Below are 25,448 nucleotides of genomic sequence, written 5' to 3' on the forward strand. Positions count from 1 at the left end.
CCAAAAACAAACCAAAAATACTGATAAAATCTATTTCCGTTAATAACTACCGACTTGTGTATCTTGTTTTTAATATTACTCAATCAAAAATTAAATTTTTGTAAATAATTTTTAATCAAATATTTAAAATAAAATTCCCTTATTCTTGTTGTGGTATGGAAAATTCAACAGAAGATTGCCTAAACAATTGTTTGGAGTCTGACCAGTCAAACAAAACCTCAGACAGCCAGACTAACCTCAAAATCACATCATTCAACTACAAATCACCCCTCAGTCGGGAAGATAGGCAATTAATTAATATCACATTTTAGTACTCGACATATTCTTATAGACACACAAAACGACGGTTTATTTAATAAGATAATCTTTTAGACACAAATATGATACAAGTATGAGGGCATTAAGCATTTCTGTAGTCCCCAAAGCCCCTCTCCAGCTCAATATTCCGGGATTTTGACCCTCTCCACATTCCTACTCCAGAAAATGGCGATCCTTTTATAGCTTCCAGCACAAACCTCAATTCGATAGAATTTCCCGCCATTTCTGACTTCCCGGAGCAGTCTCCTGAGGTGAATGTCCCTAAAAGGACTCTGGCAGACCAGCTTTTAGCACTGTATAAATCAACGACCCTTGAAATTATGTGTTTGGAGTTTTTTTGCCAAAAAATAGACAAATATGAGTCGGAGGTTGCGAAATGGCGAGAATCTGAGCTCAATTTGAAGAAAAACGTGGAATGTATGAAGAATGACTACACGGCACTGGAAGCCTCATTTCACAACCTCCACGACCGATTTGAGAAGGCTCGTGGTCTCCTGGTAGAGTCTGAGCAAGTTTGGGAGAGGGGTCTATTCGATAGGCTCGGTCAGAACTGGAGTCGACGAATGGCTTGTTGAACAAAGAAGTAGAAAAACTGACAGAAAAATATAATTTGTTGTTGGAGAAGGCGCAGAATAAGCTTGAGGAGTTAGGATGGGTGTATTATGGTTGTAGGGCTAATTCGGCTATTTGTGAAATGGGCAATCAACATAGCACTGATGTGGCTGCTGTCGAGGAAAATTATCGCAAGATTGAGATGAAGAATGCCTATTTGGTGAGTTGTCTCAATGCCAAGGTTTTCTGATTTTCAAATCTCAGGAAGCCGAGTTGGCCCAAATAAAGACAATTTTTAACCAATATATGACCTAAGTTCATTCTGTTTTAAATGCTTTTCTATAATTCGTTCATGTATCTTTAATGGAGAGTGGATAGCTTTTAAATACCCAAAGATTTAGTAAAGAGTCGCGGATTTGATAATGAAATTACACAAAGAACAAAAAACTATATCAGAAGAGGGTTAGAACAAGTTTAATATTAGTAAAATTAAAAAATGTAATTATTCGGTGTCGATCATGAATTTATCATTAATGTTAATTAATTATCATATTTAACGGCTGTTTAAAATGATTGAATATCTGAAATAAATTTTTCATTATGAATGATAAAAAGAGAATAATTATTAATCTAACTAATTTTTTTGATTTTTGCTTTGATAAAATAGTTTGACTTGAATAAGACACAATTTCAATGGATAACTCTCAAATGCGTATTTAGTTGACTAAAAACACAATTTCATTTCAGTATCTTGCTACTAATGGGAGAGTGGATAGTTTTTAAATGCCCATTCAGTTCACTTGAATGAGACAAAATTTGTCTATTTTGTTGACCAAAATGATACACAATTTCATTCAACTATCTTACTACTAATGGAAGAGGATAGCTCTCAATAAATGCCCATTTAGTTGACTAGAATAGCACACAAGTTGCCTATTTAGTTGACTTGAATGAGACACGATTTCATTTAAGTATTTTACTACTAATGGGAGAGGAGAGCTCTCAATAAATGCTTATATAGCTGACTTGATTGAGACACAATTTTATTCAACTATCTTGCTTTTCTATAATTCGTTATTCGTTCATGTATCTTTAATGGAGAGTGGATAGCTCTCAATAAATGCCTATTCAGTTCACGTGAATGAGACAAAATTTTGTCTATTCAGTTCACTTCGGACTCTCCTTCCTACTCTCGATTAGTCACAACTAATGGGAGAGGATATCTCTTATGCCTATTTAATTGACTAGAATGAGACACAATTTGTTTATTTTGTTACCGAATATACAAAAACTAATAAGGACGGTCATTGAACTCTCCCAGGTTGCTTTGATGACTGTCATCTACAACATTATAAACAATCCAAACAATAATCCCCACGAAACTGGCCATAGTTCATTCCATCTATCATATAAACACAAATAAATACACGAAGGACCAGAAAAGCGAGAACCAGATGGCCGACTGTAAACAGGAACCGGCCTCCGAGGAACCTCGAGTGGCTCAGTCCCCTCCAAACCAGGTATTTTCCCCACATATTTACAATTTTGCATATCACTGAGAATAGTCAGCACATCTGACTCTCCTTCCTCCTCTCGATTAGTCCCTCCATTGGCCACAAACTCAAGCTGAGATTGATCCCCAGGCTGATAACGCGTCCAGAACTTAATAGAATGGTCATTCGACCCAGAAACAAGCAAATGGCCAAGAGGATGCCACGACAGTGACCACACAGTACTGTCATGGGCGTCCTGCACCACCCCAATCTCCTTCTCAGTCCCCACCGACCAGTAGAAAATAGACCCATCATTCCCCCCACTCGCAAATACATCCCCATAAAGCGGATGCCACTCCAATACTACAACTCCCCCAATAAGGGTACCACTCACTTCCTTCTTGTGCCCCACAAATGACTGAATTGGCACACTCAGCTTCCTCGTATCAAATAATTTGATCGTCCTGTCCTCCGATCCCGACAGTAGTCGATTCCCGTCCACACTCCACCGGACATGAGTCACCCCTGCCTTATGCACGTGACTAAACCCTCCTATATATATTTCTACAGTGTCCTCAGACTAGTCTCAGTCCGGGGGTCCCAAAACTTGATTGGACGTTGGGAATCCCTACTTCCGGAGACGAGGAGCCCCATTTGAGGGTGCCAATCCACGGAGGACACATCCGCTCCGTGTTCTACACTCCCCATACCACGGAATACCACGGAATATCCTCTCTTCTCGACAGGATATGAAATCCCAGACCCTCACTGTCCCATCGTTGGAGGAGGAGGCGAATTTGACGTCGTTGGGGGAGAAGGACAGTGATCTGACTGACTCCTTGTGGGCCTGGAACATTTTTACGTTGTTCATGTTGGGCTGCCAGTATTTAAGGAAGCCCAGACTGTCCCCCGAGACCAGCCAGTTGTCGTTGTGACTCCACGCCATTGCCTGAATTGCCTCATCGTGGGCCTACTGCTTTAAAATATCACCAACTTGCAAAATTGTCTCGAAATTGAAAACCAGGCCATTCCAGAGGGTGAATTCTCCACTGGCCGAGCCTGTGGTCAATCTCCGGCCATCGGGAGTCCACTAGTCATATTTAGCCCACTGACCATGACAGTGTAGATTGGACACCTCTTCTTGTTGGTGGCTTGTTTGACAAATCGAGTGCACGTGACTGAGACTGCACTGGATAGAGAAGGGCAGGGCTTTCTTGTCTGGTTGTTTTATTTGTTTTTATTACTTGGAAGGCGTATAATTCGTTTGGTTGAATGCACTGCTTTCTTCGGCCTGGGAATTTTGAGATGTGTCTGTTTTGTACATAGTAGAGGGCAGAGGAGTTATAGTCGATTGTTTTACGGTATAATGACTTTCTTAAACGTTTTCCGTCGAAGGTCAGTTTTACGTTTGGCCGGGAAATGGAATCTTCTGTTATCATTTTTTTGTTGTACCACTACGATTAATAAAATTGTTTTATTTATTTTTAATATATTTTATTATTTGTTGTAATATAATATTTACTTTTTACTAATACTTATAAAATTAAATTAACACTTTATTAAAATTTAAAATAAACAATTTTTCTTTATTTTAATGTAGTTATTTTTTACAATAAATAATATAAAGTTAAAAAATTTATATAAAAATTAAACAACTAAAATAAAATAAATATATCAATATTCATCAGATGATTCTTGTGGTGCCATCTATTATAGTCACAAAACAAGCTCACTCGAATACTACTGGGACGAGCCTGAGACCTGATATACAAACTATCAACATGTGATGACTGTCCCCACCCAGTCCCATCAATATCTCTGTGTCCTGCATGATACACAGTCCCCGGAACAATCCTCCCAACTTCAACAAAGTCAACAGACTTGACTGACTTAACCATTCTCACAAGCTTGGAGGGAAAATTCCCGACTTGCAAAGTTCTGAGATTCTGCCCCCTCCACTCATAGTCATCCCTCCAATCAATCACAGCAATACAGTCACGTGCTGTCACCTTCAGCCCCCTCTCCCACCTGTCCTTTGCCTCAACCACTGGAATACACATCTACACTCAATATACCACTCATTACATCATTTAGTTGTAGAATTAATGATATAAATGAAGGTCTCTTCCTTGAGACCCAAATCCGCTTAAGGATGCCTTCTAAGGGGAAAGGACAGGTGTCGTTCTTAGGGAGTGTCTTCTCTTTGTGTGCCACCAACAATTCTTGGGGACTGAAGCCTTCCCAGGGGGGTGTTTTATGTGCAAATATTTCCCAAACAGTCACTCCAAATGACCACACGTCACCATCTTTGGTTATTCTAGAACATTCTAGAAGTTCTGGGGCTCGCCAGGCTGGGTTGTTGAGAGAGAAGTCACATGGGAGGTAATAATCGGTTATTTTGACCACATTTACTGGAGAAAGAAGGACTTGGCTGGCAGAGAGAGAGCCATGGATAATATTATTGATATGTAGAAAGGCCATTCCACTGGCTATTTGTCTTGAAAAGTGTAGGAGTCTGTTTATTGGGGGGAGAATAGGCTGATCATTCAGAAATTCTCTAAGGGTCCCCCCTTGGATAAATGTGGTGATTATGAGGAGTGGGGATTCGACTGTTAGGCCTATTAACTGGACTAAATTGGCATGTTCCAGACTAATGAACATATTTCTGTCCAGTTTTGAGGGTTTTGTGTCAATAGATTTGACTGCCACTCTCATTCCGGCCATAAATCCTTCATGGACAGTCGTGCTCTGTCCACTGCCGATGAGGCGTGTGTATGTTATGTCCTCATGTGGCACACAAATGACGGAATCAGCAGATGTGGATTGGTTTATTGCTTTTATTAATATTCGTGCAGAATTCTTGTTTATTCCCACTGATTTGATGAGTTTAATACTCAGTTGAGAATGTCTATTGGTATAAGAGGGTGGGTGTACTCGGAGATTTTACTTTTGAGAGGATAGTAGTGGTGGAGGAGGCCTAATTTGGCCATTGTGTATTTTAGAGTAGATTTGTCAACTGATGACATCAAGGCACTGATTAGATACCACAAAATAGTGTATTTTTTTCGGATTAAGTTTTATTTTATTCTAAATATTGAACAATTTTTTAATTTATTTTTATTTTTAAATAATTTGTTTTTTTGTGATTACACTTTGTAAATAAATTATAATTTATAACTCACGTGCTGGCTATTTTCATTAAGTCACAGGAAAAACCATTTTTTAATCTACAGTTGAAACTTTCTTAATTTTATTCTGAGAATATTTTTTAGTTTATAAAAAAAATATTTATGATGTTTATGAAAACCCAGAAAATTGATATTAGTATATTTTAATGGTTAATAGGGTGTTCTGTTATTATAGTTGTCGGGAATGGAAAAGTGACAAAGTCCTGGTCCTCTGCGGCATTTGTCCTTGTATGACATTCTGTGTTGTTGTACTTTCTATTTAAATTCAAAAAATAGCAAAACCTCATAAAATTCGTTCATTTCGGCCATTTTTTTGGGGGACGAATTTAAAAAGTCGAAATAATTTTTAGGGAAATTAGCTTTTCGAGTGTTTTGTCGTGCTTCCCAAACAAGGTTGGGTCTGTTTGTGAAATACGTGGGAATCGACCCTCCTTTAATACTCCCAGACTCCTCCACGCATTTGAGACGATTATAAATAAAATAATCCGCACTTATATTCCCAAATGTATCCCCAAAACGATACTTTGTTGTCGGCACGTGTCCTAGGTAGCTGCCATGGCTTAGTTAGTTCACATTTACCCCGGCATTTGACTTGGAATGCAGTAAGTGGATTTATAAGTCGTTTCAGCGTTCTTCTTTGCCTCGCACATTATTTACTTATGTTTCCATGGGTATTCCGATTTATGAAAATAGTCCATTTTTATTAATTTGATAAAAATAAGCTTTTTTATTAAACAGGTTTGGAAAAAATTGTGTGAAATATCACAAAACTGGAAAGCCTAAACTTTCAATATGGCCGGAATATTTTAACTTCTTGTCTCAAGGAACTGGAAACCTTCAAAAATAATGCACGAATGTGTCTGGCTGTTTAGAGAAAGAAAAGAAGCTCCAAATTTCAGCTCTCAACCAACAAAGGAACTGTAATATCGTACTCGGGGGAACAGGCGAAGCTTATAGCGGATTTATTTTAACAACACTGAGCCAATTTTGTTTTGCTCTGGCTCACTGCGATTCCTGAGGAATATAATCACTTGCCGGAGTTTACAAAGGCAGTTAGCAGGCTTAAAAACAATCGACGACATCAATGCGAAGCTTCTGAAATACGGACCATTTTAGACCTAATTTCTATAAAATCTTATTCCTTGTCTAAATATAGAAATTTGGAACATTAAGAATATACTCAACGATATGTTTGTCACAAACGACTTACTCCTGCTTGGCTCTGGGGTCCTAATTCCTATTTAAAAGTCGGACAAGTCCGTTGGCCCAGTAGAAAACCTCTGCCCAGTCATTCTGCTGAACTGCCTCAGGAAGATTCTCTCATTGATTGTGCTGGATTGAATCAAGGACAGATTTTTGTCTCCAAATCACAATGGTTTAAAGAAGGACGTTCAACTGCAGACGTCTGTGGAGTCACCGATGGCGGTTCACAACACACCAAAGATATAAAAAGGCATCAATATGTCAAAAGCGTTGACTCCATCCGTCGAGATTTACTCATGAAGAGTTTAAACGAAGATGACATCAAAATGATAAGAGTATTACTAACAAAGACGAAACTTGCTGTTCGTCTTGGAACAACATCGTCCAGACCTTTCCTGACAAATGTGGGAACCTCTCAAGGCGACTTTCTCTTGCCTCTGCTGTTTGTGATCTACTTCAAGGCTGCCTTGCGAGATTTGAGAAGTCTATATGGTGCAAATCACCAAACTAATTTACGCTGATGACTTTGTGTCGACCGACTATTGGTGATTGCACCTGGAAAATGGTTTCTAATTATGAACAAAACCGATGTCACCTTCGAATAGCCAGCTTATGGAGACTGTCGAAAAAGCTTGGCTCACTGCTTGGAGACCGGGAGAACATAATGCGCAGAAGAACTCTGGACGCTGCTGGTATAAAAACCGTCATAAAAAACTGGCTAAGAAATTGACCTCTCACTACGCTCAGAATCTACAATGCCTTTGTAAAACCCGTCTTAATGTATAATTCATCTACATGGGGCATTTCTGATACCGAACTAAGGAACAAACTGACGGCTGTTCTGCAACATGAAAAACCCTAAACAATTGCGATGATCTGGACGAACTCTGCAGACAGGCCCAAATCCGCAGAAAGCGGAAAACGGTGGTTAAGCAGGTCGTATCATATGTGGCACGTGAATATGACTTATTCTGTTCTTGTTCCTATGGGAAGTGCTATAACAACAATGGCACGTGCTAAAAATTCATATGTCAAAAATAAAAAAATTGTCCTAATTTGTTGGTATATGGTATACAATGATACAAAAAAAGAACAAAACACAAAAATAAGATTCTATCTCTCCCCCTTATATCTCCTGTCCAAAAATCACCAAGTCCTCTCAAAAAATAAAAAACAAATAAGAGCATAATAATCAAACAAACAAATTAGACATTTTTATCACGATTTGATTGCCAAATAAAGATCCTGCTCATATTGACTTCCAGAATAGTCTTCTGGTCCTGAATATAGTTGAGCCGCTCATCCAACTTGGCAATCTGTCTGAGTGCTTCCTTATAGTTCTTGTCTAAAAATGCTTCTGCCTCATCCAACTCATATTCCATCATTATATTCGCCTGCATCCTTTATAACACATTTATACTCCCAGCAGTAAATACACACTCGATACTGAGCTTATTCGAGCCTTCGAATAGACCTGACTACAAAGCAGATAACTGCACGTGAGATCCTCGTCTCCACTCAGCGTCTTTAGGTGTCTTACTGAGTCCAAGGAAGCCGTAAAGTCGGGGATTTGTTTCAGGTAACTTGATATTGAGAATCAATGATTTAAACCGAGATTTGCTTAGAGAAAAGTTTGATTCGATGTATCTGAATTTCCTGTGTAGATCTTGGAATCGTTCGAGTGCTCCTTGTGCGTCCCCTTTATTGAGTTCCATGAAGGAATCTACGTCTTCCTGGAATAAATTTGGAAATTTATTTTTTATACCACAAATTCGGCTTTTATAAAATGATCAAAATTGTCTGGATTTTTGCTGATAGTTCCATTACCGTTTTCTGACATTATTTCGAACAACTACGCACAACAACTGAAACTCAGGTTTTTAATTATGTATTTAAAAATATTAAAGATAATAAAAAACTTCAAATATTAACCATAGAAAAAAAAATAGAAAAATTATTCTGATTCTTATTGTTTTTAATATCTACTTCACCCCCCACAGTAAGCCATCACTACAAACTTGCTACAAAGCCTCTGGGAATCAGTTCTATTAGAATTTAGTATTAATCGGGCTCATAATGACAGAGTTGTTAACTTTTCTTATTAGCAGTGCTTACTGACTTTGTCCCAATATAATACTTGATATGTGGTTTAGAAATTTGATCAAATAATTTTTTGTGTCTTTTTGGAATATTTAAATGTTTCTTTTTTGGGTGAATTCGAGAATTTCCCTGAGAAATTTGTATTTTTATTTAAAAAATGGCGGATTCGAGAGAGTTTATTGCATTCAAATATTTCATTTTTTGTTTTAGTTAATAAAAAACGCCAAAGAATTATTTAACCCTCATAATTTCTATTTATGGACAATGAATAAGATTTTATGGAAATTTGGTCTAAAAATGAATTGTACATAGAAAAATAAAACAAAATTGTAGTAAAACCGTTAGTAAAATCGTATAAAATAAAATAGTTTTGCTAAGCCTAGTATTGCATAGCACATTAGTGGTGAGTGTGATCCATTTGAAACTACAGAAATATTATTTAAAAAAAAACTTTTCCAGAGTTATGTCGACGTTGTGGGTCATATCTTGATTGGTAAATTGAATAATCGGTTGTTTCTTGATTATTTTGTAAGGAATTTCGATAGTAGTCAAAACTGGATGCCAGCTGTATTCCGTTCTCAGGGTTGATTTGAGGAATAAAATTCGACATTTGCTGATATTGGACAAACGCGTTTGGATTGTGAGGGAATTGTCCGTTTTGGAAACTAGTTCCAAAGTTGGAATATGCTTGATAGTTAAATGGATTTTGTTGAGAGTACAAATCAGTCAATGGGGGTCTCGTAAAGTTGCCATTTTCAGGGAAATAATTTTCACTGATATTCATGCTATGACTGGATATAGGATGTGACACAACTTGATGTGTCATGTCCATAGGAATAAAATGATGGTCCTTTTTTGCCAGATTTTTGTTTTTTCTACGTGGTCTGTATTTATAGTCCGGGTAGTCTCGCATGTGGATAGTTCGAAGTCTTCTGGACTCTTCGACGAAAGGTTTTTTGTCTTCCTCGGATAACATCTTCCAATTATTTCCCAATCTTTTTGAAATTTCAGAATTATGCATTTTTGGATTTTCCGAAGACATTTTTTTACGTTGGACTCTCGACCAGACCATAAAAGAATTCATTGGTCTCTTGATTCTATTTTTTCCATTCGAAATTGGAGCACTTTCAACGTTCTGGTCTTGCTGGTAGTTAACAATCGAAGTTGATTGAGGATTGTTTTCAAATTTATCGGAGATTGAATTGTATTCCATTTGTGGAGCGGAGTACACTTTTTCCAAGTTATTAGAAACATTGAATTTGTAATGAGAATTATAATTTTCGTGGTATTTCTTTGATAATAAATTACCCGTTGAATCATTCTGATTGTATTCCAATTGTTGAATAGACATCAATTTATGCTGTTCCATTTACTCTATAAATTATTATGAAAATAATAAGACCAACAAAATCTCCACACTCAAACTTTGTTTGCGAAACAATGACCATTTGTTCTCTTGAATAGTCGAAATAACGCGTTTATACGCCGCCCTGACGACGCGTATTTTATTTTTCAACAAAATATGTCTTTAAACATTCAACCGTAAAATTAAAGCTCATCCCCTTTTTTAAAATATCTCAACATCAAATATTCGGGGAATTTTTAATGTTTTTCTACACGTAAAATAATTTTTTGGGTTAAATTGGTTTTAAGTGCGGTATTGAAATATGCACTTGTGGGAACAAAAGGGAGCCATAAATATTGGATTTTAGGCAATAAATCACAGCTGAATAGAAAAACTCTTTGTTATTGAGGTTTTATTAATGGGATGACGGAAAGTGGAAACAATAGGCTGACCCAATTCAAAATCTGAATTACTTTCGTATCCAAGGCATTAAAGAATTGAAGTAAATATGCCAACAATGCAAGTATTAAGCCACAAATCGACATTCGCTTATTGACGATTAAAGATGGTAGATGATAGGAAACGCTATATAATTATTAGAAATATTGAACAAGGAATAGACTGAAGACAATATCATTTATCAATTGCTGGAACATCAATCAAACCGCTTTGATTTGTGCACGTGCAAATACCCATTTTATATCCTAAAAAATATTTATTTTACCAAAAATACATTCATTTTTGATTATATAAAAATTGAGTCAATCATATTATATCACAATAATATTAACTCATATGGTCTTAATTAAAACTTTTAATTCTTTCTTCAATAAGTAGATGTATTATATCTTTCTTTAAAAATGATTGGTCTTCCTCACTTTGAATTAAACTATTACTTTATAGTAACTGGCAATGGAGTGTATTTTGTCGGGGAATTGTTTTTTATAGTTGAAACACAATGGACTTCCAATTAAAATTGGCCAATTGTAAAAATATAATAAGGTAATTCATTTATTTCTCAATAGACGTGAATATTGCTGTCATAAAATCATTTTATGAAAAACAATAATTACAAGAATAAGAGAATATTGGTTTTTCTATTATTTTACGTACATTAATTACGAAATTTTCTTTTTGATTTCCCAAAAATAATTTGAGTCTCACTTTCAATATTTAAAATCATAAATTATATTTTTTCAGTTATTTTGCCTTTTTCAAACTAGTTTCAATTATCAGGATTATTTTCTAGATTATAAAATTTATGTCAATATCCAAAGCTTTCATCAATCATAATCCGATTTATAAAAGTCGTCAACATAAACCAATAATGAATGAAAATGTAGAAAAACAAATTCCATTTAATAATTGTGGATTCTTATGTCATTATGACGATCAAGATTTTCTACCAAAGCCATCATATTGCACGTGGCATCTCTTTTGGAAGCCGATCTTATTTCTGATGTCATTTATAAAGTCAGAAGTTAGTAGTTGTCAAGTCCTGTTTTTGCCTTTACAGCAGATTACTTCTGAGTTTCCAATGGCAGGATAAATGACAAATGAGAAAACATGTCCGTGCACGTTGAATTTAACTTTTTACTGAAATTTTGATTGTCGTTCGCATTTTCTTATTTTTAGGATAAAGAATTTGAAATTGACACGAAAGAGTTAAAATATAAAAACCAACCTCATTGTTGTAAAATTTAAGAATCCCATACTTTCCTGAAACATTTGTTTATTTAAAAATATCCCAAAAGATATGACTGATTTTACCATTGGTGTATACTGTTTGCGGTATCTAAAATACATTGTTTGTGGTATCTAAAAATAGAAGTGATTGATCGCTGCATTTTTAGGGTTAGGGTCTCCTCGGTGTATCGGGAAAAGTTCTTTTAAAATACCCTGAAAAGATGTGGGATACATCCATATTTATGGTAAGGAATTTGTTACAAAATAAAAAAAGTTATCCAAATGTACAATTTGGTTAGCTGGCTTTTTCAGAAAATATCGGTCACTGTGCTTTGCGGAAACTGCTACTCAATACGGCGGCACTAAGCTGACTTTTAGGCTCAGATGTATTAACAACACAAAAATATAAGACCACCGGTGACATTAATTAGGGAAATGAATTATTCGATTGACTAAATTTTATTTATCAGCATATAACATGATCTAAAATTTCCGTTTCTAACTATCAGTGTCATATAGATGATCACATCTTCTAACAGTAAAATGAGGTGTTCGGATAGGACAGTAAAATGAGCAAAGTTGTTGAGTTCAAAAATCAAAAAAAAGACACTCCGAAGCAGTAGCAAAAGCTTTTTGTTTGAATTTCAATTGGTCATAAAAATATAAATGTCTTTTTAGAAGTATCTCACAGAACATAACATCCAACGTGATTTCCAACGTTTTATTTCTTATTTCCTTTTTCTTTTTATAGGCTAGTCCTTATGGTGGAAACCTTAAATGTCTATTTATTTAAAAAATGAAATTCTTTGATGTTAGAATATTAAACTAAATTATTTTTTGAATAATTAAATTTTTTAATTAATTTTATTATTCTATTTTGTGATGGGGATCCTGTATCACCAAAAAATAGAAAGGCAAAAGACATTTCTGCTGACACTAATTCTGATCTCAATATGTGTCTTATCGTTCATAACAAGACTCCACTCCGTCATAAAATTCGAAAGCATAATCCACGAATTCGACCCCTGGTTTAACTATCGTGCCACAAAAATGATGGTCGAGAACTCATTTTATGACTTTATAAACTGGTTTGACGAGTCAGCCTGGTATCCCCTGGGAAGAGACGTCGGCGGAACAGTTTACCCAGGCATAATGAGCACATCCGGCCTCCTCCATTGGGCACTCCACTCCCTCAGCCTCCCAGTCCACATCCGTGAAGTCTGTGTATTCCTTCCTGCCTTCTACAGTGGTCTAATGGCCATCACAGCCTATTTATTTGCCTCAGAAGTGTGGAATAAATCAGCCGGGTTGATCTCCGCCTTCATAATGAGCATAAGTAGTCCCCTTCCACTCATTTCCAGTCCCCGGATATGTCTCCCGATCAGTTGCAGGGAGTTATGACTATGAATGTATTTCAATATTTATAATCATGTTTACTCTGTATCTGTGGGCCAGGACTGTCAAGTCTGGGAGTCTCCTTTGGGCAGTTTTTACTGCTTTTTTCTACTTATATGCAGTTGGTGGAGGTTTATTGACTTGTAGGTGGCTTCCTGGGGAGGATATATTTATGTAATCAACGTCATCCCTCTCCATGTATTCATACTTGTTATATCTGGTCGATATACTAGTAAATTGTTTTGTGGTTTGGTTTATACATGTTTTATTATCAGCTTATACTACTTTTTATATTCTTGGCCTACTTATGTCTATGCAGATACCTTTTGTGGGATTCCTTCCGCTCACAACCAGCGAACATATGTCTTCTCTCAGTAATATTCGTATAATATGTCAGTGGTGTTTCTACTGCTCTGTTTGGTCGGACTTTTTAAGCATTTGGGGTCACTAAGTGACTCTCGTTGGGCAGCCAAGGTGGTTTTGTTGTGTTTGGGTGTGTTTGGCCTCGTTAGTGTGTTGATGGTGGGCGTCCTTACTTATTTGGGTAGTCTTTTTGGGGGTTATTAGTGAAGGGGTTATTTCCCCTTGGACTGGCCGTCTTTATTCGTTGTTTGACACTTCCTATGCGGCCATCAACATTCCAATCATTTCTTCTGTCGCTGAACATCAGATTTCTATTTGGACGAGATATTTTATTGACTTGCATTTTATTCCGACTGTTTTTCCGATTGGAATTTGGCTGGCTTTTTCTCGTTTGAGTGATCAAATGATTCTGGTTCTCACTCTGGCTGTCACTTCTGCTTATTTTTCTGGGATGATGGTCAGACTGGTGATTATTCTGACCCCAATTTCCGCGATTGTGTCATCCTTTGCCTTGGAGTCCGTTTTCCGTAGAATTTCTCGATCCCACCGAACTGAGAAAAATTCATTTTTTTCATTCTCGATGGCCACAACTTCACTTTTTGCCGCGATTGCGTTATTTGTTGTGCACAGCACGTGGATTACTGCCGTGATGTATTCGGGGACTTCGATCGTGCTGGAAGGAAGCGGACAGGACGGGTACTGGTCAGTCAACTATTGGCAGAGCCCACCACATTATCGACGACTACAGAGAGGCCTACTACTGGCTGGGAAGGAACACCCCAAAGGACTCCAAGATCATGTCCTGGTGGGATTACGGATACCAAATAACGGGGTTTTCTAACAGAACCACCATAGTGGATAATAATACGTGGAATAATACTCATATTGCCACTGTACTGTTCTCCTAATCAAATTAGGTGGGCAAAGCTATGGCCTCCAATGAGTCACGGGCTGCCGAAATAGCTCGGGAATTGGACGTGGATTATGTTCTGGTGGTGTTTGGGGGATATTTGGGGTATGACTCGGACGATATCGCCAAGTTTCTGTGGATGGTCCGAATATCCGAAGGGGAGTACCCTAACGAGATCCACGTGCCCAATTGCCCGATATTTTAGGAAAATGAGTATTTTGACTCGGAGGGGAACTATAACATTGGAAAGGGCGTTTCTGAGAGGATGAAGTCTTCTTTGATGTTCCGACTTTGTTACTACCGTTTTCATAACAAGCTGGTAGTATTATACATATATTAAAGACTAATGGATATGACAAGTCGAGGAGACAGATGGTTGGGCATGTAGTCAATGAGTTGACTCACATGGAGGAGGCATTTACGAGCGAGAATTGGATTGTGAGGATATATAAAGTTAAGGATCTGCCTTTTCGTGTCAGACTTACATATAAGCCGACATTTCCAATAAGTCTGCCAATGTCTAGAAAAGTAGATTTGTGTGGTTGTAATGTGTAGAATTCGAGGACCACTAAGGGGTCCATTTATGGAAGAGGGTGATTGTCTGGTTTTTTGACTTTATTTTTGGTTTAAACTAAAGTTTATTGGGATAGTTTTATTGTTATGTTTGTGCTGGTGTTGGGGGTTTTGTAGTTGCTGATTTTTGAATTAGGTGGTCTGATTAGACACAAAATATATTTAAAATTGTAGTATCTTCTTGGGAGATTTCCTAACTGAATTTTCAACTACACTGAATTTAAAAAATATTTCAATTAGAGCTGTAATCTATTTTAGACTAAATTATCCAGGAATAGTTTTCATTTAGAAAAGAATAACGACGTCAGCAAAACTACAATTTATTGATCTCTTATAATCAATGATTGCTGTATTCCTGATCAAGTTGCAACAATCGCTTCAACTAAATTTAATATAGTGCAATTTAGATTTAAAAACGTTCAAGGTCATTAGAATGAATCAGCATTTCAACATCAACAATATGTTGATCTGTAGGAAGCATGTAATTAGCGTCTCTAACAATCGATTGCATAAAATTCGTAGCGGATTTATTATGTCCATTCACTTGGATATACCTTTCCTTGAGAACCAAATTTGCTGAGGAACATCAACAAATTATTATTTCCCACTCCAATAAAGTTCTCTCAAAAATGCACGTCTATTTTCTTGAATAAAATTGTCTATCTCTCCGCCTTCAATTGTGTACTTTCATCTTTCTTCCACTTTTAATACCATAGATTCGACACAAATTTAGATAGATACACCTTACAACTTTTACGGGCCTGTGTTATAAATAGAGCGGACTAGGTACCAAAGTTAAAATTTAATAATAGTAAGTAAATACTGTTATCATCCCAGAAACTGGAAATTTGATTGGGTAACCTTTCGACCTGAGATTACAAAAAATCTCGTAAACTTGGGCATTCAATTCGTGTCCAATTGTCGCTTTGGATGTTGAGAAGCCTTGAGCTAGGATTCCTTTTCTTGCTGGCAGGTATAGCATTCTTTTAGAGATGTTAAATCTTTCTCCTTAAAAAAATAAAACAGAAAATATTTAGGTCAGTTTTATCAAAGACGACTAGAATATTATAACCCTAGTCGATGTAAATATACAAATTTTCTGTAATTTCATCAATTCGTTAAAATAATTTAATTTAAATGTCACAAGGTTGAAGTATTGCTGTCGTATTTTCAGAAAGATATTTAAACGATTTATATTTGAATAATTCTCAGTTTTATGGCACCCAGCATTATCCAAAATTAAAAAATTTCTTCTTCGATATATTATCCCGTGTTGAAAATTTTATTTGTCATCCACGAATTTTTTGAATGAATACATAGGATTCCTATCCAACATATCGAAATCTCTTAGCAACGATGAAATCTGAATTTTTTAATAACCAAAAGTTACATTTTTCAAAATTAAATTTAGACATCAAAGAACTCTGGCTCTTTCTTTATTGTGTTCAATTCAATTGTTTAATTTATAATGTTAACTAAATTTTTTAATTTTTTTGCTCGTGAACTAACTAAGTGGACTGACTATTGCTAATTTATAAACAAAAAAATCAATTATAATCAAATAACGAATAAATTTACCCTACAAATATAAACACATCAAATTAATGTACAGAAATTTCAAAAATGTTATCTCTACGGACTATCCTCCATCCTGAATAGCTTAAAATATACGTTCACGACTTTAGTTCAAAAATGCCTTTTATTTCTGACCATAACTCGTCTCAAACGCGATTAATTTAGCATTGTTCAAGGTCGACTTTAATTCCTTTCAAGAGGCATTTTAAAAAAGGTATTGAAGCACACAACATCCCAGATGAAAAGTCTGCCTCCATGGAAAGATATAGCCATTTAGAAATTATTTTTTTAATTCAATAAATATAGCGTCACTATAAATAACACATCAACTTTAATAACTGCTATGAAACTTATTGGATACTCCTAGTGTTGTTGTGGTGCTGTTCATGTCCGTTTTTCTCGATAAGAAGAAAATGAATCCCATGGGCCCTCCTGCAGAAGTAAATTATAAAAAAGATATGGTGGATGCAGGAACGATGTCTCTGGGGCTGGATAATGCCACAAGAGCTTATATAAACAATAACCCTACGTTTGGAAGTCGTGTTGCCAATACTAACTTTCACACTCTTTCTGCCATTATTGAGGATGTCGATTGTGTCTCTAAGAATGAATGGGTGTCACAGGCTGTTCATGCCACCAGACAAAGACTGGGGAGAATACCCAGAGGTGGCTGGAGTTTTATCCTTGAAAAGTTCAACGTGAAATTTTCTGAGAGTACGAGTCTAACCAGATTGAAAAATATGGCCAATCTCAAACCAGTAGTTGGTAACAATAATGAAGCTGGTGGATCTAATAGCAAACAATTCCCAACAAGGGAACAAGTGGAAATCTCCAATTTCAGAAATTGCCTGGAAGAGATTAATTTCCAAATTAAGGAAGTTAAATCGATACCGAGAGAGGCTCGTAAGCCTACATGGAAAATTCCAAGAAAATATGTCAAAGCTGATATTTTAATGGGATTAAACTCTGCAATATATCATATTACAAAGGACGATCCACCTCGAGATATCAATGCAATTTGTGATATTTTATATGCTGCCCAGTGTGCCTACTCAGTCTTAACTAAGAAAGTTAAGCCACAGACCACATGGTTGGGAAATACCGAGGCGAAGATCTCAAAATTATCCGCAGAACTAGAACTTGTAAATTGTTACGTAAGACAGGCTCTGCCACAGTGTGAAAAACAAAATGTGATGGATATTCTATGTCGTTATGGATATAAAAAGAAGAAAAAAGGAGAGCTTTCGAGAATCGAATCCTTACTACATGACCTAATCAGAGTTAAGAAAAAACAAATTGCTGTATATAACTCGAGGAAGGACTTCCGTAAGGACAATGTTTGCTTCGAACTAAACAGAAGAAGATTTTACAGAAACTTATCAAAGAGTAATGAAGTCACAACATACTCTTTTGACGATGAGGAGTGCATGTCGTTCTGGGAAAAAGTATGGAGCAAAAGGCGCGAAATATCCGTGTCACTGGACAATGTTAGTAAAAGAATAACCGGCAGTGAAGACATGTTGCCAGATTTAACAAATAATTACATAATGGAGATCATTAAATATCTTCCTGACTGGAAGGCACCGGGATGTGACGGAATATATAATTTCTTCATTAAAAGACTAGAATCTCTGCATGAATTTTTATGTGTTGAAATCAAGAAAATAATCAACGGTGATTACATGCCAGAAAACTGGTTTTATACTGGAATTACATATCTAATTCCTAAAAAGAACGATTGTGAGACCCCGAAAGATTTACGGCCTATAACATGCATGTCGACACTTTATAAGTTAGTTACCAAGTGTGTTAATGGAAAACTGTCTGAGTTCATGGATGTATTTGGCTTAATTTCCGACAATCAACTTGGTACGAGGAGACAGTGTCAGGGTGCTAAAGAACAGGCCCTTATTAACCAATGCCTAAATAAAGAGTATGGAAATGGGCTATACTCTGCATGGATTGATGTCAAGAAGGCTTTCGATTCTGTTGACCACGACTTTCTATTTCATGTGTTGGAGTGCTCTGGGATACCTGTATGGATTGTTAACTTTGTGAAAAGGACTGTACGAATGTGGACTGTAAAGCTCCATGTTGACGGAAGGAGAATTGGTTCTGTAAAGTTGAGCCGAGGGATTTTACAAGGAGACTCGTTATCTCCGCAACTGTTTGTTATGGTGATGGACCCACTAAGCAGGATTCTTAATGCCATGTTTCCAAAGGTTCAGATTAATCAACAGGACCCAAATATGTTGACCTATTCTACTAATCATTTGTTCTTCATTGACGACCTAAAGATATTCGCTCTTAAAGAAGATGTAGTAATTAAAATGATGGAAGCTGTTGATGGATTCTTTAAAACTGTTGGCTTGGAGATGAATTCAGAAAAGTCTGCATCAAATGTCAAATCTTTATCTTGTTGTGAGACTTTGGAAGGAGTCAAAGGATATCGCTACTTGGGTGTACTTGAAGATGCAGGAAGTAATGTTCTTAAGAGTAAAGTAATGGATTCTATCCTTGGAAATGTAAAGGAAAGGATAACCATGCTTTCAAAGACGAAATTAAATGCGGTAAATTTATTCCACGCTATAAATGAACATGCCATTTCTCTATATAATTATTACATTGGACTCATTAATATTGAACCTCATGAATTTGATTGTATTGACCGTCAAATACGACAACTTCTTACGACTCTCAGACTCCATCTCAAACCTGCAAATAAAGAGAGGTTATATTTAAATCGGAAATCTCTTGGGAGAGGACTTGCTTCAGTCTCTTTCAGAAGTGAACTGATACTTTTCCAGTTCATGAAAAGTTTAGAAAGACAGTCGACAGTATGCTTACGGAGATCGGGAATCCTGCGTGTGATACAAATAAATAAATGGCATATGGCCACAATTGCAGGATTTCTCGCCTCCAAGTATGCAATTCTCGACATGGAGAATTTGGGTGTTGAATTTATCAAAGATGCTCAAAGAAAATATTTGCTTAAGAACATCAATTGTAAAATGCTACATTCGGTTCTATTCAAATGCATGGACGAACAAAATGTTGATCTAGCCACATCCTCAGAGTGGTTATCTAAAGGAAATAATGGTCCACGGAGTGAAGCATTGTACTGTCTCTTGCAGGATAGGAATTTGTTCTTCACATCCATGGGATCTTTATGCAGTCACTGCAAAAAATGCAAGAAAACAGTTGATCATTTGGCTACGCAGTGTGGAAAGATGTTAAACAGTGATTATCTGCGGAGACACAATGAAGTTGTGAAGTGCATTCACCTTCATTTGTGTCGAACCTACGGTATTAAGAGAGGAAGCAAATTAAAGACTCATTCTGTTCAGTCCATATTATCGACGCAGAATGTTGAAATCAGAGTCGATATGTCAATCATGACGGAAACTAAAGTTCAATCCAACAAACCAGATATCTTCGTGTATGACAAAACCAAACAAGAGATAACCTTAATTGAAGTTGGCATCACGTCACAAGATCGCCTCAAACAAGTAGAAATCGAGAAATTTCGTAAATATGATCTGCTCGCAAACGAACTTTCGATACTTTATGATGCAAAGGTAAAGATTATCCCGGTTGTCTTGACCTGGGACGGTGTTGTTTCGAGATATTTCAAAAACTATATGGACAAATTATCGATCGAAAAAGCCACAAGAATTTACATTCAGTCTGTTGTTTTAAAAAGGACTCTAGAAAACATGGTAGTTGAACGCAGACATGGAGTGAGAGTATCTGCCGAAGAATACACCTCTGCTGTTTACCAGCTTGCAGAAGTGGCATGCTGCCGTGACACGCCGGTGAAAGCTATGAGACAAATAGAAAATTTATCTGACTGGGAGATTGAGAGTGAGGAGGAACCGGTTGCAAACTCTTCTCCTAAAAGGAGGAGAGAGATTTCCAATAATGAGAATCTAAATTAAATAGTCTAGCTTAAGTTAAATTTTGTTTCTTTTAATAATAGACTAATATCAATTGGATACTCCTTTCTTCCGTTGTTGCCAACACTCATTTTTGTAATTTACATAGAAGCTCGATTGCTGTTTCCAGCGAGAACTGTCAATTCATTCCATACACACGTGACATATAATATCTTGCCGTGTTTATCCACATGAGCGACAATAGACGCACTAATCTTATCCCAAACTCTGTAGTATGTTGGACATGTTTGAAAATTGGGCACTGGGAGCATATAAAAAAATCAATCGTATTAACACTCTAAAAACTGATCCAAAATTGATTCATTTATGAAAATGAATCCTTGAAATGTATTTGCAACTTTTGTTGAGAAGATTGTTGTGTTGAGAATTTTGTTGAATTTCCGGCATTTTCAATTCAGAGCAAACAGCCATTTTATTTTTGCTGCAAAAAATGTTTTTTAACAGTTTAACTTGATTGACACTAAATTTAATACTTGGTTTTTTAGGAAATAGGACGTAAAATAAAGACTTTAAAAAACTTGCAACTTTATCCTAAAATCGTTCAAATTTCTTTAAACTGAAAGTCTCTTTATAAAAGTCTGAAGAAGAGATTGTGGAAAGATTTATTAATTGTCTAATGAATACAAATGTGAAGCTTACTGAGTCTTTCCGGTGGTTTATATGTGAAGAAATGCTACGTTTGTTCGAGATCGGAACTTATTTTTCGAAAAACCGAATTAAAGTGCACTCATTCCAACATTGTAAAAAACATTGATTATTTGGCTACAAAATGTGACCGAATGCTCATCAGTGATTATTTTTAGAATTCTACAAAAGACCGGTTTAATAAAAAAGATCCCAGAAAGTATTCGAGTTGAGTACAGCTGTGGGTGGATGACAAAGATGACTGTCAGCAGATTGAGGTCAATGATTTGTTCGACATTACAAGATTGAGGTCAATGATTTGATGAAGAATTCAAAGAACGACGCTTTAACGAATGACATGACGAGGACAATAAAAGGAGGTTAAAAAATGAACAGAAAGACTCTCAACTCTAAAAATCTTAGGATGAAGAAGTTTTTGCAGAAATAATAAGAATAGTTCACAAAAATGACGTAAAAGTTGAGAATTCCATCTTTTATTAATTTGATATGAATTAGTTATTTTTATTTAACTTTATCATAATTTTTATTACATTAAATTATAAGAATTAAATTTATACTGTTCTCATTTAATGACCTCAAATACAGCTGTGTTATTCTCTCGCATTCGCGAATTCATAAAAGATGATAAAAATTTAGAAAGGGTACCAAATCATATTTCCACTTGTCTTCAAAATATTTTTTTTGATACGGAACTTGAAAAAAAACTTTTTGACCTTTACGAAAAGGCTCCTCAATTTGACTGTCATCCATCAATTCCTTTCAATGGCCTTCGAAGTTATTTCTCTATTTTGGATAAGTCAATCAAACCAATCTATGACATAACCGTCGAAATATCCACAGAAAAATACAACAGCAAAGCCCAAACAAATAATCTACGTCAGCACGTTGATATTCTAGAACAGATGCTAAAACTGGCTGATGTGATGGACCTACTTGTGTCTCCAAATACAAGCAGCTCCAATCCTCGGCAAATGGAGCAAGTAATCGAAAAGATAAACCAAGTTGACCAAACTGTATTTTTTCGCTCAAAAATGGCATTTTTTGTAATATTGATTGATAATTTTCGAGTTTCCAAGTGCCTTCCACAAACCTTTAAATCTCTTGGCTTCATTTTTTGTGGCCTGTCGAGTCAAAAATACGGCGACGAAAGGTAATTTTTTATCAAGTATGTTCGACATTGCAAGATTGACCAACTCCGACTATTTTCTCAGATCGAAATTTGTTTTTATTCATTTATTCACATAGATTGCTTTTTTTAATAATTTTGTGAACTTGCAGGCAGTTACTGATGTTTGGAATTTAACTGAAAAACCACTGTTTACTGTATTTCTAGTTCTTATTCAAGTTTTTTCTTAACAATTTGAATCGCCTTTCATTTAATAAATTGTTCGATGGTTTTCATTCCCCAAAAATCAATGACCTATTTTTGATACACCCTCCTGAGGGGGATCCCGTGTCTGTCCGACTTATATCTTACAATGTTCTCTATTTGTTGTGATTTTATTAGTTTTTTGATAAAGAAAGTGTGTCGGAGAATATTTCTGACGATTTAATAATTCACTTCCATGGGGGAGGGTTCATCGCCCATACATCTGCCAGTCACTTGGTGGTCTCTTATTTCGTATTTATAGACATATTTGACTGCGTTAAGTCGAGCTACCAATTTGCCCATTCTTTCTGTTGACTACTCGCTTGCTCCAACGGCTCCATTCCCAAAGGCGATTGATCAATGTTTCTATTCTTACAAATGGGCCCTTGAAAATCTTAAATTTCTTGGTATGTTAAATTATATTAATAAATATAGGCACTAGAGGTCGAAAAATTATTATGTTCGGTGATAGTGCGGGTGCGAATTTGGTGTTGACAGTTGCGGCTAAAACTATAATGGAAGGTCTACGTAAGCCAGATGTGCTTTTTTGGGCATATCCTTACTTTTCACTGTCATTGAATGCAACTCCTTCTCGTTTTCTCTCAGTTGTTGATTTTGTTGTCTCATTTTCGTCAAGTTATGCTGCTATTTCTGGTTCTTTTTATTGAAAATTTGGCAGCATATTTGAAGGTTGATATTCGTTCCGAAAACCAGCGAGTTCCTCAATTTTCTGGTTTTGATTCGGACACTATCGATTCCATGTTGTCCAAATACAATCTGGGGTATTGGATAGGCGACGTTGCATCCAAAATTCTGGACGAGGACATTAGAAACGACCCTTGGGTCTCTCCAGCTAATTTCAGTGATGAAATACTGAGGACATTGCCTCCTGTTAGAATATTTGTATTAAGCCCTAATAACCGAGAATAGGTGGGGAGTTATGACTCATTGTTGGATGATTCGATTTTTATGGCAAAGCGTCTTTATGATATTGGTCACAATGTTCAGCTTCGCGTCATTGACGGATTTCCTCATGGGTTTTTACACTTGTACGGAATTGCTGAAGAAATTGACACAGAAATCAAGATTGCGTTTGACAGTTTTTCGGAATTTACTAATTAACTATTTAAAAGTTTAATGTCTTCTAATAATTGCCTCAATTAATATTCATACCGAGTATTTTTTTAGTTGTTTGCCTGTTAAGCGATGAATTTCCGATTATACATTTTTTCCATTCGGTAAGGACTATTGTTTTCTTGCTGGATTAATATAAAAACCATTCAAATAAAAAATATTTATTGTAACGATTAGCGTTGTTTCTGGTTTTATTCCACGAGGACAGACAGCGAGTTATGTAGTAAAATAATTATTCTTATTTAATGCTGTCAAGATCAGAACTAATTTTCGGTTGGCTTAGCTATCTTACTAGCAGGTATGTTGAATCGATGATTTTTGTCCATATTAACGGTAGCTAATTTTTTATAGATTGAGGCTATGACGATTCACAAATTTTTTTAATAATGAAAATCTTGTCAACATGAATCAATTTTTTTTATATTGCATTTTTTAAAATATTATTTCTAGCATTAACGACAAACTTTCCAGGATCATTTGGCAGTTTTAATGTTGTTGAATTGCATAAAATGACATTGTTTATTAATTCAATAAAATTACATCATTCTATAACGTCAATACAAATAATACACCAATTTTAATAACTGCTACGAAAGTTATCAGACATTCCTTTCCTTTGCCGTTGCCAACACTCACTTTTATAATTTACATAGAAGCTCGATTGCTGTTTCTAGCGAGAACTGTCAATTCCATACACACACGACATACACACGTGACATCTAATATCTCCCCGTGTTTATCCACATGAGCGACAATAGACGCACTAATCCTATCCCAGACTCTGTGGTATGTTGGACATATTTGAAATTAGGCACTGGGAGCATATGAAAAATCAATCGTATTAACACTCTAAAAACTAATCAAAAATGCATGAAAAATTGTACGGAGACTACAATCACAAAATTCACTGTTCTGGCCGACCTCATCACAAATATATTCATTTAATTTAAAAAGAAAATCGGATTCTATAAATATTCAAAAAAAAGTGAAGATAAGGCGGACGAAGATACGATAAAGGAAAACTATGAGGAGATTGTCGATAGTGATTCAGTTATTAATTTGTTTTGTTGATCTCAATTTATGCATACTGATGGTGCTAATACTCCTATTAATACCGATTGTTGTTTATTTGTTGCAGATTTAATATTTACCTTCAAATTTATACTACACAATTATTGACTCATATAAAAATAATTTATTCAATTGAAATTAATGATGGAATACAAGTTGGATTATGTCGTTTTTTATGAGAACATTATATCAAATAAATTATATTGTTTGAATGGTTTGTTTGTTTCTTTGAATTTGTCACATTTGATTAATAAGTACGTTTTTTTGATTTTAATATGATAAATTAAAAATTGATTCATTTATGAAAATGAATCCTTGAATTGTATTTGCAGCTTATGTTCTTTCAATGTATATTTAGAATGTTATTATGTTACGAATGATTTTTTAATAAAAGAATTTTAAATCTCTAAACTGGTTACTCCTCTGGCCGGTTGCTGTCGAAACCCTGGGATTGATTGGAAAGGAGTCGTTGTGCTTCCTCAAGTGTATTGGACGTCTCGAGACCTTGAGAACACACAATCCTCTGGAGACGAGATGGCTCCTGGAGAATTTTAAATTAACTTGTGTTGATA

General features: G+C 35.8%; 2 protein-coding genes and 1 pseudogene across 2 annotated transcripts; 1 reads left to right on the forward strand and 2 right to left on the reverse strand.

Annotated features, from left to right (window-relative positions):
- Positions 1-2,991: 2,991 nt before the first annotated feature.
- On the reverse strand, positions 2,992-5,078 carry LOC115230027 (annotated as a pseudogene).
- A 4,215-nt stretch (positions 5,079-9,293) lies between these two features.
- On the reverse strand, positions 9,294-10,330 carry LOC115230028 (transcription factor SOX-14-like). The gene is made up of 2 exons (XM_029800269.1): positions 10,261-10,330; positions 9,294-10,228 (listed from the first exon to the last, which is right to left on the reverse strand). The coding sequence occupies exon 2, from the start codon at positions 10,221-10,223 to the stop codon at positions 9,294-9,296; it is 930 nt and encodes a 309-aa protein (XP_029656129.1). The 5' UTR covers positions 10,224-10,228; positions 10,261-10,330.
- A 6,757-nt stretch (positions 10,331-17,087) lies between these two features.
- On the forward strand, positions 17,088-25,055 carry LOC115230029. The gene is made up of 3 exons (XM_029800270.1): positions 17,088-20,579; positions 22,028-22,452; positions 24,944-25,055. The coding sequence occupies exons 1-3, from the start codon at positions 17,088-17,090 to the stop codon at positions 25,053-25,055; spliced, it is 4,029 nt and encodes a 1,342-aa protein (XP_029656130.1).
- The last annotated feature ends 393 nt before the right edge of the window (positions 25,056-25,448 follow it).

Source organism: Octopus sinensis, unplaced genomic scaffold, assembly GCF_006345805.1.
Source record: "Octopus sinensis unplaced genomic scaffold, ASM634580v1 Contig14135, whole genome shotgun sequence".
Taxonomy (NCBI): domain Eukaryota; kingdom Metazoa; phylum Mollusca; class Cephalopoda; order Octopoda; family Octopodidae; genus Octopus; species Octopus sinensis.

What these genes read in the sequence shown, in the direction of transcription:
- LOC115230029 (XM_029800270.1), top strand. Translation starts at nt 17,088, where the DNA reads ATGTCCGTTTTTCTCGATAAGAAGAAAATGAATCCCATGGGCCCTCCT. An exon ending in TTGAGAGTGAGGAGGAACCG is followed by an intron (nt 20,580 to 22,027) that starts GTTGCAAACTCT and finishes CTTTACGAAAAG; the next exon opens with GCTCCTCAATTTGACTGTCA. An exon ending in CAAAAATACGGCGACGAAAG is followed by an intron (nt 22,453 to 24,943) that starts GTAATTTTTTAT and finishes TATTTGTTGCAG; the next exon opens with ATTTAATATTTACCTTCAAA.
- LOC115230028 (XM_029800269.1), bottom strand. Translation starts at nt 10,223, where the DNA reads ATGGAACAGCATAAATTGATGTCTATTCAACAATTGGAATACAATCAG.